This window comes from Lampetra planeri, chromosome 20 (genome assembly GCF_965212315.1).
Source record: "Lampetra planeri chromosome 20, kcLamPlan1.2.h2, whole genome shotgun sequence".
In the NCBI taxonomy this organism is placed as follows: domain Eukaryota; kingdom Metazoa; phylum Chordata; class Hyperoartia; order Petromyzontiformes; family Petromyzontidae; genus Lampetra; species Lampetra planeri.
Genome location: NC_136126.1, coordinates 8,342,750 through 8,360,054, shown reverse-complemented (window position 1 = coordinate 8,360,054; position 17,305 = coordinate 8,342,750). Strand labels below are relative to the sequence as shown.

Here is a 17,305-nt window from a genome sequence, read left to right as displayed (position 1 = left end):
AGGCTTCAAGTATGTTGGTGCCTTCATTATTATAAGAGCACATCATTCCCTCTTTTCTACATTTGCGTTGCTTAGTTGCACAAGTAGCTTTGCATGGACATTGCGCAAAAGCCAAGACTGCTGCAGGAGCTGGGTTTAAAAAAAAGAATCAGCACTGGGGTAAACTCTTAACCATGATCAACTTTGCATCCATTGGCTAACTGGTGATATGAGATTCATGCAACGATGTTAATAGTTCACTCTTTACATGCTCTGGGAATGCATCTATTGCAGGTGGCAGCTTTTCACCGATGGAACTTTTCTTAGAGAAAAGCTCAAATCTCCGTATGACTAGTGAGACGCATTTTCTGTTGGCATATACCAGTGATGTGAGTTGTCGAGCGATGCATGCAGAATAGTGACCCAAGTAGCTTGAGGCCATCCAGTAACGTCACAATTTTCAGCCAGGGTCTTCATCCGCTTTGACCTATCCCCACTGAATGCACTTGCGGAGTCACAGGCACTCAAAGGCATGGTTTGTGGGTGACACAAGGGAATTGTCGCTTCCAAGATCTTGAGCAAAAGTGTGACTTGGGATGTAGCGTTTCTTCTGTGCAACTCCCGTATGGACTGTATGCATGTTGAACTTCTTTCGCGCAGTACGTAGTCAACTGCTAATCAGGGGTGCGTTGGGAAGGACAACAAACTAAACGTAAAACACATTCCTCCTGCGGAGGGAGCTGGTGAGAACGTTGGGTTGCTCGGTCAATGGCCAGGGTCAATGGCGGCGTGGTGTATTCCGCAAATATGGCCGACTGTGAGGGCGGGCACAAGCCGGTGTGAGCAGGTTAAACGTTGAGTTCTATCAGGGCACCACGGGGTGACCAGCCCCTCCCCACCCAGCCCCACCCCTCCCACCCCCTCCCCACCCAGCCCCTCCCCACCCTCCCCTCCCCACCCAGCCCCACCCTCCCCTCCCCACCCAGCCCCATCCTCCCCACCCAGCCCCTCTCCACCCAGCCCCTCCCCACCCAGCCCCTCCCTGCACGACGGACGGACGGACACAATAATCCCCTGTGGGCTGGTGTAACCAGGAGGTTCCTTCCAGTAAAAGCTGAGTTTGTATCAACCTGGTGGCTGTATTGAAGAAAAACTGGCACCACTTCAGAAGTCCACATTCTAGCCGAAGGAATGCCCACAAAGGTCATAGAAAAGCTTGGCACCATCAGAAATGTCATAGCTTTCATGGATAAACTAAGAAAACGTAAGATACAGCTGCCAGGCTACATTTTATTGAAATACAATTCAAAATGGGTCACGGAGTTGAAAATCTAATTTCTTAGTTATTGTCACGATGACTTATGCACGAATTAATAAACATTTTTAAAATGCTGCAATCAACACAATCTCCATGTTGTTAAAATGTTGCAAAATATATTTTAAAGCAATACACAAGTCGGTATACACTCTAATCTTGGCTATTTTGTAACAACAAACACAGCAAACTTTCTTTCCAGCACAAATGCCAATGAAGGTAATCATTCCCACTTGAAAAGTGCTCACTCATCATACATGATCATACATGTTTCAATAAAATACATACAAACACGCAGCGCTTAACACAACATCGTTGTGCAAATAAAGCAGATACCAATCAATAAAGACAAATACATGGTTTACAGCCACAAATATAAAAGGGCCGCAGGCACGGTTCCCGGACAAATTGCCAAGTTCTCTGCTCAGCTCGTCGACAGGAGAACCGGTTCGCAACAAACATGCGGAACGCGTGCCTACTGCTGCTGCTTCTCGGCGCCCTGTGTCAGGGCCACGCGGCGCCCGCCGATGGCGCGCAGGACGACGTCCAAGCACAGGAGGACTTTGACGCCTCGCGGGTATTTGTCGCGTGCCACCGCCACACTGACCACCCCCACCACTCAGCACTGACCACCCCTGTCACTCAGCCCTGACCACCCCTACCACTCAGCACTGACCACCCCTGTCACTCAGCACTGACTACCCCTGTCACTCAGCACTGACCACCCCTACCACTCAGCACTGACCACCCCTGTCACTCAGCACTGACCACCCCTGTCACTCAGCCCTGACCACCCCTACCACTCAGCACTGACCACCCCTGTCACTCAGCACTGACCACCCCTGTCACTCAGCACTGACCACCCCCACCACTCAGCACTGACCACCCCTACCACTCAGCACTGACCACCCCCACCACTCAGCACTGACCACCCCTACCACTCAGCACTGACCACCCCCACCACTCAGCACTGACCACCCTTGTCACTCAGCACTGACCACAGTCTTCTCGTGCTCATTATCTGGGGAAAGCCCTTGCGTTGCGTCATCTTGTTTAAAGGACGGCGGGAGTGGCAGGGTGTGAGATGTTAAATCCCTCGTCTGGTTTGCAGGGGATGCAAGGATTTTGGAGATTAGAAGCTGTGGCTCGTACTGAGCCGTACGCATAAAACGGATCAAAGTATCGCTTATTCCTTACAATGAAAACCCTCGATTAAAGTGAGGAAAATAGTGAGATTCTCTCAAGATCCCGTTGCATTTGGCCTCGGTGGCGAGATGTTAACTACCTCGCCTCGTACACAGGATCACGTGTTCGATCACGACCCTGACGCCTGTTGTATATTTGGAGTTTGCTTGTCTGTCTCCCCTTGGTCGCATGATTTTTCTCCGGGTAATCCGGTTTTTTCCCCACCACATTTAGAAACATGCGTTACGCGTATTTGGCTGATATAAATTTCCACGTGATAAGCCACTTTGTTGAGCTATAATTTCTGTCCAAGTCGCATCTGAAAAACAACTTTCTAAAGCTCAGCGGGCCTTACCTGGTAAAATGAAAATAGTAGTAAGAGTATATGTTGGGCAATCGTACATTTTAAACTTCACGTTTTTTCGTCAACGTTTACTTTCATTTGTTACTCGGACGATCCCGTCGAGCCAGTTGCCCCGCTGTTTTACAAGCGAGGTGCGTGAGCCCAGCAGCAACATCAAAGGACAAAAAAAACATCAATGTTGCAAGAGAACGGGTACAGGGCCCCTAAGGGATATTGCAGAGAACGCGTTCAGGGTCCCTAAGGGATATTGCAGATAACGGGTACAGGGTCCCTAAGGGATATTGCAGATAACGGGTACAGGGTCCCTAAGGGATATTGCAGAGAACGAGTTCAGGGTCCCTAAGGGATATTGCAGATAACGGGTACAGGGTCCCTAAGGAATATTGCAGAGAACGCGTTCAGGGTCCCTAAGGGATATTGTAGAGAACGCGTTCAGGGTCCCTAAGGAATATTGCAGCACAACTAACAAACGAGGTATTTAACGGTCACAAACTAAATACACGAGAAACCCCAAAACAGTCACAATATAGCGTGAGAGCGAGAGGCGACAGAAAAGTCAGGTACAGGTACAAGTCTACGGTAAATCCTCATTTCTCTCATTTACTTGATACAGCAAGCGTGCTGTGACGGTTCCACCTGAAGACGGAAGCTTGTGTTGCCTCCGAAACGTCGTGATTTTTTATTTTAATTAAATTTTACTTTTATTAATTTTAATTTTTTACCGACGTGACTTTACCGAAAAAACCTAAGAATATGAATCCTTGCAGTCACGAAAGCTTCAAATCTAGAATGAAATCCTCGTTTCACGTGCTTCCACACTATGCGTTCTCGCTTCAACGCGGTTTTTATCTTTGACGGAACCTCTGCTTCCGCTTAACGCGCGCCCGCTATAACGCGAGTCTGCTGCATGACGGACTACTGTTCTGAGCGGCGTGGGTGTCGGCACCGCTGTTCGGTGTCGCTGCGAGCTGGTGGTGTCGCTGCGAGCTGGTGCGGTCGTGCCGTGTGACGCACGGTGGGACGTCTTCCTTTGTCTTTGTGTCGGCATCCTTGTGTGCGTTGCGTCATCTCCTTTCCCTTATCTTTCACTCGCCATATATCTCTCTCTAATACTTTATATTTAAATAAATTACTGTTACAATGATCATACTGAAGGAAATCATATATCAACACACCACTTAAAAACGAAACATGTAAAATGATGTACTGTGAAATATAAAAAAAAAATTACGGCCTGCAACGTTATTCCTTATGGGAAACTTACTCTCGCTTCAGGCGAATTCGCAATGTTCAGGAATGCAACCCCCCGCGTTAAGCGAGGACTTGATGCACTTTACAAGATATGTGAAACGCAGATAAAATATTCCTGTAAGTTCCCCAACCTTGGTTACAGTTTCGCAGGACATTTTGACGAGCAGACTTGATAAGCGTTCCCCCCCACCCCGCTCCCCCAGTGCAAATTTCAAGTAGCGGTGGTGGCGCAAAGCCTCGTGTCCTGGATATTCCGTATTATTTTGCTGTGGGCTGCACGAGCACAGTGCACCTACGATTTCCCACATACCAAGCACGTGGCTATTGAGCGAGTGTACACAGGTGGTGGACAACCTGCACCCGGTCCCATCAGTGGGAGGCGCCCAGGTGCCAGCCTACTAAGAGGACACATTTGTAATGGGTTGCGGAGACACTTCCTCGGAAGAGCCGGGAGTCCCAGAGAGCCACCACTGGCCCGCACAGCGTCCCGGCTCTTACAAGGACAAGCGGGACGAGGGGGTCCAGGGTCCTATGCTGGCTGGCGGGTCTTGGGTCTTGAGCTGCGACAGGACTCGATCGGCCAGGGAGCTGCCCTTTTATGCCTCGTCCCCAACGAGGGGTGGGGTTGTGTGCGCCCCCAGATATCCCACAGAGCACACACAGCCCCCCCCCCCCGTTGGTGGCGCCAAGGGGCTTAAGTGTCTGGGGTGCCTGGGATCCTAGCGCCTGGCGCCGAGGGCTTATCTGCCTAGGATCCCAGAGCCCCCAGCAGCCCCTCCCCTCTTATGGCACTACACATTGGACAGGGCCCATGCCAATGACGCTATGCCACCGGTATTGCAATTCTCTCTCCTTGCTCCAAAATCTCACGCCTAGCTTCTTCCGGCATTCGCCGATGCAGTCCTACCACGTTTAAAACAAAAATAAGGTTCCCCATTTGCTATATTATTCTGCATCGCCTTCATCATAATCGATCTGTGCTCACCGAAATGCCGGCGCGATGCCCTGTTGTTTAAAATATCTTGTTCAACCCGTCGCTCTCACCCCGGCTGAACGGCAGTTCCTGGGCACGTGGTACGTGACCGCCTTGGCCAGCAACTGCAACCATGTGGCCAAGTACACCAAGCTCAGCAGGAGCTTTAAGATGGAGCTGGAGGCCAGCGAGGAGGAAAACAAGTTCACCGTCACGTCCACCAAGTCCAAGTAAACGACACATTCCTGCATGGGTCCCGAGGTCCTGTCGCTGGCGCAGTCACGGTGGCGAGATGTTAAATACCTCGCCTGGTATGCAGGAGGTCCTGGGATTGATCCCGACCCTAACGATGCCTGCTGTATATTTGGAGTTTGCATGTTCTCCCCGTGGTCGTGTGGATTTTTCTTCGAGTCCTCCGGGTATTTCCTCCACGTTTAGAAACATGACTTTAGAATTATTCTTTGGTTCTTTCGGTTTATGACTTTAGAATATTTGGCTGCTATAGATTTCTACATGAAAAGCCGCTTTATTATCCTTTGTGGCTATCATTTGTGGCCAGGTCGATTCTGAAAAAAAACGATATGGTTCAGCGGGCATTACCTGGTGAAATAAAACTAGTTTATAGTTTCATCAGATGGCAAGATATTTGTTGTTCACACCACTTTCCTAGAGTATTGCTAAGATGTGTTGATTTTGGTGGTTCATTATTGCAGTGTTCTTGGGCATGTTCTCTCCTTTGACTGCCACTCGGTCACTGGCTCTACCATAGGCCATCGACCCTTCTCGCGATGTGCTCTGCCCAAGCCCCACTTTTCTTAACAATATGTTGAACGTCTTTTGCACCGTACGTAGCCAATCATGCTAATCGGAGGTGCGATATCAATACGACATCTCTAACTTGCCTGTGTGCTCCAACCCACATGTTTCTCATTCTGCCACCGAGTGGCATTCCAGGTATGCAGGTCTCCCCTGGTTTTGTGCCCATTTCGTCTTTTATTCGATTGTGTTTGTTCATTTCCATGTTTCTGATCCGTATGGCACAGCAGGTAATTCACACTGATTATACACTCTCTCTTCGTAGTTGAGTTTCAGTAAGTTCAGTTTTCCAAAAGCGCTAGAACCTATGGTCATCGTGGGAATCTAGCGATGGCATTGGCTCACGTGTAGGTGTTAAAGATGCATTGTGACCCCACAAGGCTGTGAGACATGGCAATGGCTGAGGGAGGTCTTCATCCCAGTGGACAAAATCATGGCCGATAGTGGATAATAGTTATTATTGCAGTAGCAGCAGGACTACATGCTTAACCTTGATACTCATGATAATCCACCGCTGGATGAAGGCCTATCCCAAGCCGGCACCACCTCTCAAGATCTTACGGTGCAATGATCCATCCAGCACTTGCCCTTGAATCGATTTCATTGCTCCATCATCCTCCCGGACTCTTGGTTTAATTCCCACTTTGCCACTCTGCTTTAATTCTGCACCATAACCTTCAAAGCTACGTGTACTTCCCAAGCCCACTTTTTGTAATACGGATGTCATTAACCCGCATATGCTTTCTGTCTCTCAATGTCATTCTAAGCAGGACCTCACTGTTTGAATGTCTGAGTGATCATGACTGAATGTATTTAACCTGCTTTATTATGATGCTCTGATTCTACAGAAATGGTGCATGCTACCAGCACGTTTCCACCTACGAGCTGATTGAAAATGGGAAATTCTTCACCATTACAAGTACAGTAATTCATTACCTATTGTATGCAATAACCGTCAGTGAAACAGACAATATTTACACACACACAAATACCTATTCACATGTGTGCATAGATGTATAAATATGTATACGCATGTAACGATACTTGAGAATACAAATACACTTATAGATGCAGGTGCATATCCACAGACACTGTTGATACACGTAGAAACATATTGACACATTCCCTAAAGTAGAAACACAATACATATGTTAAGGCCAAACCAAACACACGTACATGCACAGGTATACACGTTCATGTTTACATTACCGGACTCATATTTCATTGTTTCTGTATTTTCTTTAAGTTCAATCAATTAATGCACATCAATGTTACATACGTGTACGTACAAATGCATTGTGCGTCGTGGACACGTTTATTAAATCCTCCCCACATCTGTCCACCCCAGCAGCATAAATGGGTTCACCACAATTTCGTTTATCAGCTGGTACGCCAACCTCATCCGAGATATCTGCCCAGCGTGGAAGAGGAGGCCAAAATACGACTTGGAGGGGCTCTCTAGTGCCCCCCCCCACCCCATAGACATGACCACTTCTCGGTGGCAGCCCCAACAGTCTGGAACGATATCCCTCTGCACATTCGCAGCATCACCTCAATCGCCTCCTTCAAGAGACTTCAAAACTCACCTCTATACAATCATGCTTTCGAGCGACTCTGAGCTTGGCTCCGCGCCTCTGAGTTGCGGCCACTACGTCTGCAAATTTGCGCGCGTTACGAATTGAACTATTATTATTATTATAGTTGACGTCCTTCCACCAGCAGGTGGTGTGAGCAAGCAATTTCTGGGCTGCTCCATTAACATTTTAACGTAAATGTTTAATCCGTAAGAAAGACGGTCACTGCATCGCGCACTTTCAGGTGGGCTTCTGTGGCTGTCTGGAACGCTCTTCTATCCGATATTTGGAAGCCACTGGAGCTATGCACTTTTAAATTTAGCTTGAAAACTCATTTATTTAAAGCTGTTTTTTTGTGTTTAGGGCAAACACCTATCTCCTGCTGATAAGCACAATCATAACGTCACAGCTATCTCAGCTGTCAGAATTCAACAAAAGTGCAAATCCAAATTCCACATAAATTGGTGCCGATCACAAAACTATCATATGTTAATTAATGAAAATTACACAACAGTTTGAACTGCATGGTTGAGATTTTGGCAACATATTCATTTTGGAGTGAGGGATCTTCAACAGCACATGACAGAAGCATCTGAAACAATTGTACCCCCAGAAATTGGAGTAAAATACCTGGGTGTCCATCAAATCTAGACACGATTTTGTGTCATCAACAAATATATTGAGGTTTAGAAGGATGAAATCCATCAACTCATGCGAGCGTATCAATCGTTTCATTTTCAGTGAACTAGCTCAAACTATCGCATACCTGTCAATCCCTTATCAGTGCCTATCTTACTACAGACCAATTCAGACCTTAGTGGTCACCCCGTGTCCTTCTAAATATCAACGTTCATCCTACAAAGTCTCATCACAAGGGAGAAACACAAAGACATTTTTTTGCCCGCATTGAAACGGCTGCACGCCGTATGGACCTACAAACTAAATTTCCCTGTACAAGAATACGGGGTAAACTGTATGGTTTGACAGATATGCTGCGTGCCATTATAACTGTTCATATAATTGACGACACATCTACGGACAAGCCTGCAGAAGGATACGATTACAGTATTTCTGTAGGTACAACGCGATCGCACAGAGAGACTCCACTCTGTGTGGAGCTCGACACACTGTTGTGTTCGCTGTTATAACGAACGCATAAAAAAGGGTCACACGTGATCGCCTCGTTTCTCGTCCGTGTGTGCGTCCAGAATGGAGACACGCGAAGCACATGACCCTGACGGTCATACGCACCGACTACGAGACGCACGCAATACTCTACTACGGCAAAGTTAAGGAGGGCAAAATCATACGGACCATGCGCATGCTGGGTAAGACTTGGTTGTGTTGCGGTGAAATTGCTCTTTGGGTTCTATGGCCGGCAAGAGAAGCAGAAAGAAATGGCAGCAGACATACAGTACCCTGGCGTCTACAAACTAAGTTGCCTCTGTGGGAGCAGTTACATTGGAGAAACCAAACGACATGTCTCGGACCGCATCCGTGAACATAAAGCAGACTTGAAACACGGTAGGAAAAACACCTCAGCCGTGGTAGATCACTGTTACAATTCAGTGGGCTCACATGATATTGACTTCTAATCGCATATCTGCATTTCCCATAAATATGCTAAATTCCTCTTGATATGCAAATTGTTTTGTCAAGGCGCTCTCCCCCCGTCCAACCCAGCTTAAATAGACGCTCCAAGCCTGGTGGTGTTTCATTCAGACGCTGTCTTCTCGACAGACCTGTTCTTCACCTGAGGACGGCTGCTTGCGTTGTGGCCGAAACGTCGTGAGAATAATTGTATGATGTTTTATTTTTATTATTTTATTATTTCCATTCTACGTGACTTTACCGAAAGAACCAAGAAGATGATCGGTGTTCTTAACCGACGTTGTGCGACGGATGAGTCCGGCGAGGCGGAAGGGGGAATGGAGAGCGTGACAATGAGATCTGGGGAGGGCAGAGAGAGAGATACCAGGGAATAGTGAGACGTGGGAGAGTGAGGTGAGAGGGCGTGTGGCAGGATAATTACACACAGTGACTTCTCATACGTCCGTATTGTGATTGTGGCATACAAGCGCCGGGCTCCAAATAAAAACAAATGGGCCATAGTGGTGGCACAGTGGTCCACGCACCAAATCATGAACCCGGCAAACGGTGTTCGATTCCCAGCCGCAGCTAGCATAAGTGTCGACTGATATCATATCTGGTCCTAGGATTCCCTGCTTCACCAACTCACACTAACCATGATCATCGATGATTGTCAGGGTTCCGTGGGTACGCAATTTTCTTTCATGGAGGACGCCTACGCATGAGCAGATCAACGCGAGGACATATTTCGATTTAAAGCTTAAATAGTCGCTCCAAGCCTGGAGTGTGTCATTCAGACTCTGTCTTCTCGACAGACCTGTTCTTCACCTGAGGACGGCTGCTTGCGTGACTTTACCGAAAGAACCAAGAACGCGAGGACACTTTTGCGCATTAGTTTCCACACCATGCGTAATCAGCATGGGACTTGGATCCAATAGCAAAGGAGACCGAGGCAATTGGAGGATCCCAGTGGCTCATCCGCCCGAAAGTTGGCCAACGAGATCACGGCTCATCCATCGCACTAACCAGTAGTGGGGGGCGGGGGGTGGGGGAAGTTTAACGACCCACATGACCGATATGGTGTGGGGAGCGCCTTATCCAACAGTGGATTTGACAAACGGTTGCAAATTGTAATTTATGTTTAACCCACCATTCAACCCCACTCTTCTCAAACCTCACTGATTGATGCATCTTAATCTATGCAATTCATTTGTTTTGAGGAAAGTAAACGAATGTATGGATTGATACGTGAAATAATACCCGATGGAGTGATGATGCATGTTGATCGGCAGGACATTCGTTGCATAAGAATAAGAGAAACGTGCTTTGCAACCAAACATTACACAGAGTAATTCCTGCAGTCACGAAAGCTTCAAATCAAGTTTATTATACAAGTAGGAATCTCCTGGTTACACCAGCCCACAGGGGATTATTGTGTCCGTCCGTCCGTCGTGAATTCAAAAATGGGAGGGGTGGGGCTTGGTGGGGAGGGTGGGGAGGGGCTGGGTGGGGAGGGTGGGGCTGGGTGGGGGGTGGGAGGGGTGGGGCTGGGTGTGGGGTGGGGAGGGGCTGGGTGGAGAGGGGAGGATGGGTAGGGGCTGGGTGGGGAGGGTGGGAAGGGACTGGGTGGGGAAGGTGGGGCTGGGTGGGGGGTGGGAGGGGTGGGGCTGGGTGTGAGGTGGGGCTGGGTGGGGAGGGGCTGGTCACCCCGTGGTGCCCTTATAAAACTCAAAGTTTAACCTACTCACGCCGGCTTGTGCCCGCCCTCACAGTTGACCATATTTGCGGAATACACCACGCCGCCGTTGTGCCTGGCCATTGACCGAGCAACCCAACGTTCCTACCAGCTCCCTCCGCAGGAATGTGTTACAGGTCATCTCGGTGCTTACCATTAATCAGGCCATGATTTTGTCACGTGGCTCAATCTGCAGAGTCGACACGGGATCTGAACCGTGAATCCTGTGTGTTTTCTAGTTGTACTGCATATTTGCTCATCAGCACGACATCCGTGCGTCCGCTCCACGTGCTGCGAGCGAGCACGTGGAGCGAAGCCGTCAGCCATCGTGCCAAACAACACGCAGCACAACGCGAAAACCCCACTGGCTCTCACGTTCGAGCTACGCCGCACAACCACGAAGGCGGTAAATGTTGCATCGTTCTGCCACAGCCAGGTCACCGGACGTCAGCGAGGACCTCATGAACGAATTCCGCAGTTTGAGCCTGGAGATGGGACTCGCAGAGGAGAACGTCTTCCAACTGCCTTACACCGGTACGCGCTCCAGCACGGTTTAGTTTGGCCTTTGTTAATGCTACTCCCTGCACCCCCCTTGGTGCTGCTGATCCTGCATAATGCATGGGCATAATATGACTTTGAACCCCCCCCCGCCCACCTCCTACGCATTTTCCATGAATATGCTAAATTCCTCTTCATATGCACATTCTTTTTGTTAAGGCGCTCTTCCACCTCCAACCCAGTTTATATATAAGCTCCTAGCTTGGTAGTGTCTCATTCTTCACCTGAAGACGGCTGCTTGCGTTGTAGCCGAAACGTCGTGAGAATTATTTCATTTTATATGTATTGTGTTTCTAGTTTAGGGAATGTGTCAATATGTTTCTACGTGTATCAACAGTGTCTGTGGATATGTACCTTCATCTATAAATGTATTTGTATTCTCAAATATCGTTACATGCGTGTACATATTTATACATCTATACACACACATGTGTATAAGTCTTTGTGTGTGTGTAAATATTGTCTGTTTCACTGATGGTTATTGCGTACAATAGGTAATGAATCCCTGTACTTGTAATGGTGAAGAATTTCCCATTTTCAATCAGCTCGTAGGTGGAAACGTGCTGGTAGCATGCACCATTTCTGTAGAATCACAGAGCATCACTCTACGGCCATACGTCATGACAAAGCTTTTAAGATTATCGTGAAAATGAAGCACATGGTGGTATGCAGTCACGGAGAGCTGCACTGTGTGGGGCTGTGAGGAATGGAGTTGAATAAATGCTGTCCTGAAGCAAGAAGGGTTTCAAAAATAAGAATACTAGAGTCTGATAAAGATTAATTTGAAATCTCCAATTTAATTCTCACATTTCGCCTCTTCTCCTCCAACTTCTGTGGCTTCCCGTTGACTGTCGCTGTTTCGTTAAATACCTTACACGAAGCCTTTACATCTCTCGATGGCCTTGACCAACCTTATCTTGCCTCTCTCATCTCCTTGCATGTCCCCTCTCATCCTCTTCATTCCCAATCTTGTCCGTTTCTGTGTCCCTCCTCCTCCCTGGGCCCAGTCCCCTTCTCGATCCTTCTCCCTCTTTGCACCCCTCCACTGGAATAAACTTCCTTTCTAGATTAAGCAGTCCCCCCTCCTTAACCTCCTTCCGTTCCTCTCTCAAAGCCTCAACCTTTTCCCCATTGACAGTTCCCCTTCGCTTCTCTCCTCTCGCCCCTCCACTCCGCCCCGTCCCATCCCCACGTGCCCTCTGTTATGGTCACTTATTCCTCAGCCCTTGCACCCCCCTGCCATGTAAATGACCAAATTTTTTATATCGCTTTTTAAACTATGTAAAGTGTCTCGAGCTTAGGCGCTCTATAAATATAAAATTATATTTGACGACAATAATTGACTATGGAAAGTAGTGAGAGTCATGATTGCAGTAGTGAAATTTAGTAAATCATATGTATATGATTCAGTTTCGCAGAAATGCAATGAATTGTCACAATTCAGGAACGCAATTGGATTCAAGAATAGTTAATGTTCATCATTTTTCTGTCTCACCTGCATTGTCCGTTGGGTTTGCCTCACGCATATGGCTCTATTTGCCCTATTATGCTAAATTCAACATCGGCATATGGTTTGCACAAAATGAATTGTTCAAATTATTTTCACGCGCCCGATTCAATACACAGCGTGCGTGTACAAATCGATTTTGAGCGTCAACGTAATACTCTCTCGCTGCCTTGTAATTACAGCGTTGCTTTTTCTGCCGACATTCGTCTGCGGAAAGACAATGGATGAACCAAATAATGCGATTGCTGTGATTTGTCATTTTCAGACGAGTGCATCGCTGGAGAAGAGGGTTTGATTCTGGTGCCACGCACTCTGTAGGAGTAAACAACCTCCAATGTCTACAAGCCAGATCCTCATTAAAAAAGACGTGTACATCGCTTAATCTGCACATATAGACGCAAATAACATCAAGAATGTGAGATATGTTGACACAGAGCAGATTATTATTTCCCATAGCAATGCTTGGATCATCCCTGTCAGTTGGCACGTGTTGGCTGTCGGTATTTCCAGATGGAATACCTCCCACGATCATATTCTGCCGCATTTATTTTAGAACTGTAACATATCTCAAAAGGAGAGTGTGAATGAATGAATGACTGCCACAATGAAATAACGAAAATAAAGCTGATTTGTGCACTGCATCTGAAACGTATGATTTGTTATTCAGAGTGAATTACTAATAACAAGGCAATATATTTTGCTTGTGCAACGAAGCCTCACCGAGTCTCTAGATTTGTTTAGGAAGGTCCTCCTTATGAAATATGTATGCAATTCCATAATGGAGTGATTGGAATGTTGGAGGAGTACGAGAGGTCAACGCTCAAAAACCTCTGCATGGATGGATTCGATCCAATGCGATATTGCCATTTCATAGCCACTTTCTCAGCACTGTTCCTCCCATGATGAAAAGGAGAGAGACGCTCTCAATGATCTCTGTTATGGAGGAGGAACAAGAGTATGGGAGGAGATTGGAGGGGCACGGGGGTGGGGCAATGTCCCCCCCAAACTGAGCACCCTTATTAACATATTTTCAGTAGTTTAAAATTAGGATAAAAATAAATGAATTACATGTACCAGCGATTCCTAATGTGAGGGACAAAGCGAACCCCTGCCCTCCCAAATATCGAAGTCAAACTCCACCTGTGGCCAATAGTGGAGACGATCGCATGGATTGGTCAGCATGGGCCCTGATACATGTGTAGTGTCGTAAAGGACGGACTTCTAAACTTCTTTATGGCACACACTGTTTATTGTCTTAATACACAGTCCCTATCACACAAAGGGGTAAATGGTCCCCTCACCCGTTACCCTGAGGAGGTGCAGCCTCCGGACCCTGCAGGCTATCTAATCTCCCTGCTATCCCAGCGTCCTCTGGCTGGACCTAGGGGATCTCTCCCCGACCACTGGTTACACTGAGCCCCAGCCCTGGTAAGGGCTGGAAGGCTTGGTCCAGGGTCCTAGATGTCTTCGGCCGACTTGGGTCTTCGTGTAGCAGAACTGGCCCAGAGCTCTCAGCGCTCTGGCTTTTATACCTGTTCGTGGCCGGGTTGTCCAATCCCCGGCCACCTTGTGGAACCCTCCGATTGGTCCTTTCCAATCTGGCGTTTGGCTTCTACCTCACAGCATTTGACCCTGACCGTTTGATTGAGCGGAAAAACCTTGTTTACGATCCGCTCTCTCAGTTTGCGAACAGGCGAGTAGTTAACACCACTACACATGAAATGGAATGGCGTCCTCGGCCAAACTCCCCCAGTCTACATGCCCAGAGATTGGCCTGCTTCGGCCCATGGACCTGGGTGCAGTTTTTATTTTATTTTCGATTTCATAAACAATGTTTTACTATTTTTATTTTACCAAGTAAGGCCCACTGGTCAATGAAGTGGCGGCTTATCGTGTGGAAATAGCAGCCAAATACTTTAAACGCGTGTTTCTAAAATGTGTGGGGGGGATGGGGGGGGGAACCAGTGGACCCGGAGAAAAATCCACGCGACCATGGGGAGAACAGTGCAGTGGCACTGCCTACACACTCACTTGATAGCTACGCGACTGTCTGGAGGTGTTGTCGATGTATTTGTAAGCGAGGACTGTGACAGGGTGGTCGAAAGCCACGGGAAATTCTTCACGGGCGAGATTCACCGTAGAGAATTGCACTCACGACTGCATACAAAAGGGGTAAAAAAACCTGTTCATGATGAGCAACAGCTTTTAGACGTTAAGTTCTTGGACACATAGAATATGTCCAACGTTTGCATTTTCCAACATAATACATTCTTATACCTCTTCTGCGGTGTATCGATTTAGCACACTGGACTTGTGATCCAGAGGTCGCCGGTTGGATTCGATCTCCTGGTGCGGCAGAGACAATGGAGCAAGTTTTTAGTTTTTATTCCCTGCGCCTGTCCACCAAGCAGTATGAATGGGTGTTCTAGTAAACTCGTGCAGTGGGGGTTAAAGTGTGGGTACGCTCACATCAGACAAGATTTAAATTAAACTTTAAACTATTTTTTACTTCTAGATTTGAAGCTTTCGTGACTGCAAGGATTCATATTCTTAGGTTTTTTCGGTAATAATAATAAAAGTAAAATAAAAATATTTTTATTTTATTTTACTTAATTTTAATTTTTTACCTACGTGACTTTACCGAAAAAACCTAAGAATATGATTTGTTTACTTTACCAAGTAAGGTCCATCGAGCTTAATTGCTCTTTCTCAGAAGCGACCTGGCCACATAATAAACGAAGTGGCTTATCGCGTGGAAATTTAAAAGCAGGCAAATATTCTCAACGCATGCCGATTCTAAACGTGGAAGGAAAAACCGGAGGACCCGGAGAAAAACGCACGTGACCACGTGGAGAACATGCAAACTCCAAATACACAGGCGTCAAGGTCGCGATCGAACCAACGACCTCCTGTATCACGGGCGAGGTAGTTAACATCTCGTCAACGTTGCACCCAAGTTAAAACTGCATTGTGATAACCACTCTGACCACTCCACTAGACTTAAAATAAAACTCGGCATCATTCAGTGGAGAGACTGTAGCCGAGTGGGTAGGGCACTTGGAGGCGATGTTTGACATGAGAAGGATATGGGTTCTGAACACTGGATGGGATTAACCATATTACCCCGCACCTCTGATTAGTTGGCTACTTACGGTGCGAAAGAAATTAAACATATATTTACAGTGATAGTGAATGTGTAAACAATCCTAATATATGCATATGGAGTCTTCGAATTATCTGCTTTTCACAGAAAAAGGAATGACATGCAAATGGTGCAAATTTGATTTAATTGGTTGTGTTTATCTATGGTTGAGTCACCCATAAGTGTCCCCTGGCAAGTCTAAATACATTTTATTATCATGAATATAAGAGAATTCATTCGGAATTGGCAGAAATTTCACAATGTTATCTGCGTTTACCTGCACATAGCAATGTGGATTGTCTGGGAGTTCTTTTTGCTGATTGGTGCAGATAATGGTATCTGGCAATAACACTCCCATATCCACAAATTCAACAGTATGTTAAGTGTAAAAATAACCTTAGGGGCCGTCCATAAATGACGTCACGCGATTTTTGACCCCCTACCCCCTTCGTCACACAGCGTCACAAAAAGTCAGACCCCCCTCTCAAATGTGACGTCACAAAGCTCTGCCCCCCCCCCCCCAAAAATGCTTCAAATCGCTTTAAACTATTGTCATTGTAGTGCGTATTTAATGTGGCGCTGCACTCTGATGTTGTAGGAGAAAACATGTATTAAAAAGTATATTTAATTATGTAGAACGTGTTGTCTAGATTTATTTAAAGTTGCACATTTTGATGTGACGTCACATTTCTCAAACCCCCCTTCCTCGTCACACATCGTCACAAATGTCTGACCCCCCCCCCCCCCCCCTAGGTGCGTGACGTCATTTATGGACGGCCCCTTATGGGAGCCTTTGGCTATTTTAACCTTCAAGCATGCTTTATCAACCTTGGGAATCATGAGGTGCGTTGAACTTCATAAATAAAGGTCGACGAGTATTGTTGGTTTAAAATCGACAATTTGTTATTGAGAATGTTTCTCTTGTTATTATTTATCGTGCACAGCGTGGTGCATCAGACATTGTCACGTGCTCTGAGCAGCCCATGCCATTGGTAGTCATGTTTACTGCTGGGACACTAATGAACGCTTTCTTTGTTTTCATTCCAATAATTTTTAAGGAATTTAAAATAAACTTTCCAAGAAACCTGGGGAATGGAACAGAAAATAACAAGAGCCAGAAAAAAATTGGAACGTAACAAAATGCTACTTTGAACAGGAAAAACATTGGAAGATTTTTTGTATAATCCCCATCACAGGATATAAAAAATAACATGACATGTTTGCACAGCTCCTTTGTCATGGTGGCTGTAATTTTACTGCACATTACTGGTCATTGCAGGGGGGGGGGGGGGGGGGGGGCAATGTTAGCAATGCCA

The 17,305-nt window shown here is 46.7% G+C and overlaps 1 protein-coding gene across 1 annotated transcript; it reads left to right on the top strand.

Annotated features, from left to right (window-relative positions):
- Positions 1-1,687: 1,687 nt before the first annotated feature.
- On the top strand, positions 1,688-13,488 carry LOC144724396 (protein AMBP-like). The gene is made up of 6 exons (XM_078603485.1): positions 1,688-1,871; positions 5,155-5,297; positions 6,732-6,802; positions 8,666-8,785; positions 11,215-11,316; positions 13,113-13,488. Exons 1-6 carry the CDS (start codon positions 1,755-1,757, stop codon positions 13,163-13,165), a joined length of 606 nt encoding a protein of 201 aa, XP_078459611.1. The 5' UTR covers positions 1,688-1,754; the 3' UTR covers positions 13,166-13,488.
- The last annotated feature ends 3,817 nt before the right edge of the window (positions 13,489-17,305 follow it).

Coding starts and splice junctions, on each gene's coding strand:
- LOC144724396 (XM_078603485.1), top strand. CDS start 1,755: ATGCGGAACGCGTGCCTACTGCTGCTGCTTCTCGGCGCCCTGTGTCAG. Junction 6,803..8,665: donor GAAATTCTTCACCATTACAA/GTACAGTAATTC, acceptor GTGTGCGTCCAG/AATGGAGACACGCGAAGCAC. Junction 8,786..11,214: donor ACGGACCATGCGCATGCTGG/GTAAGACTTGGT, acceptor GTTCTGCCACAG/CCAGGTCACCGGACGTCAGC.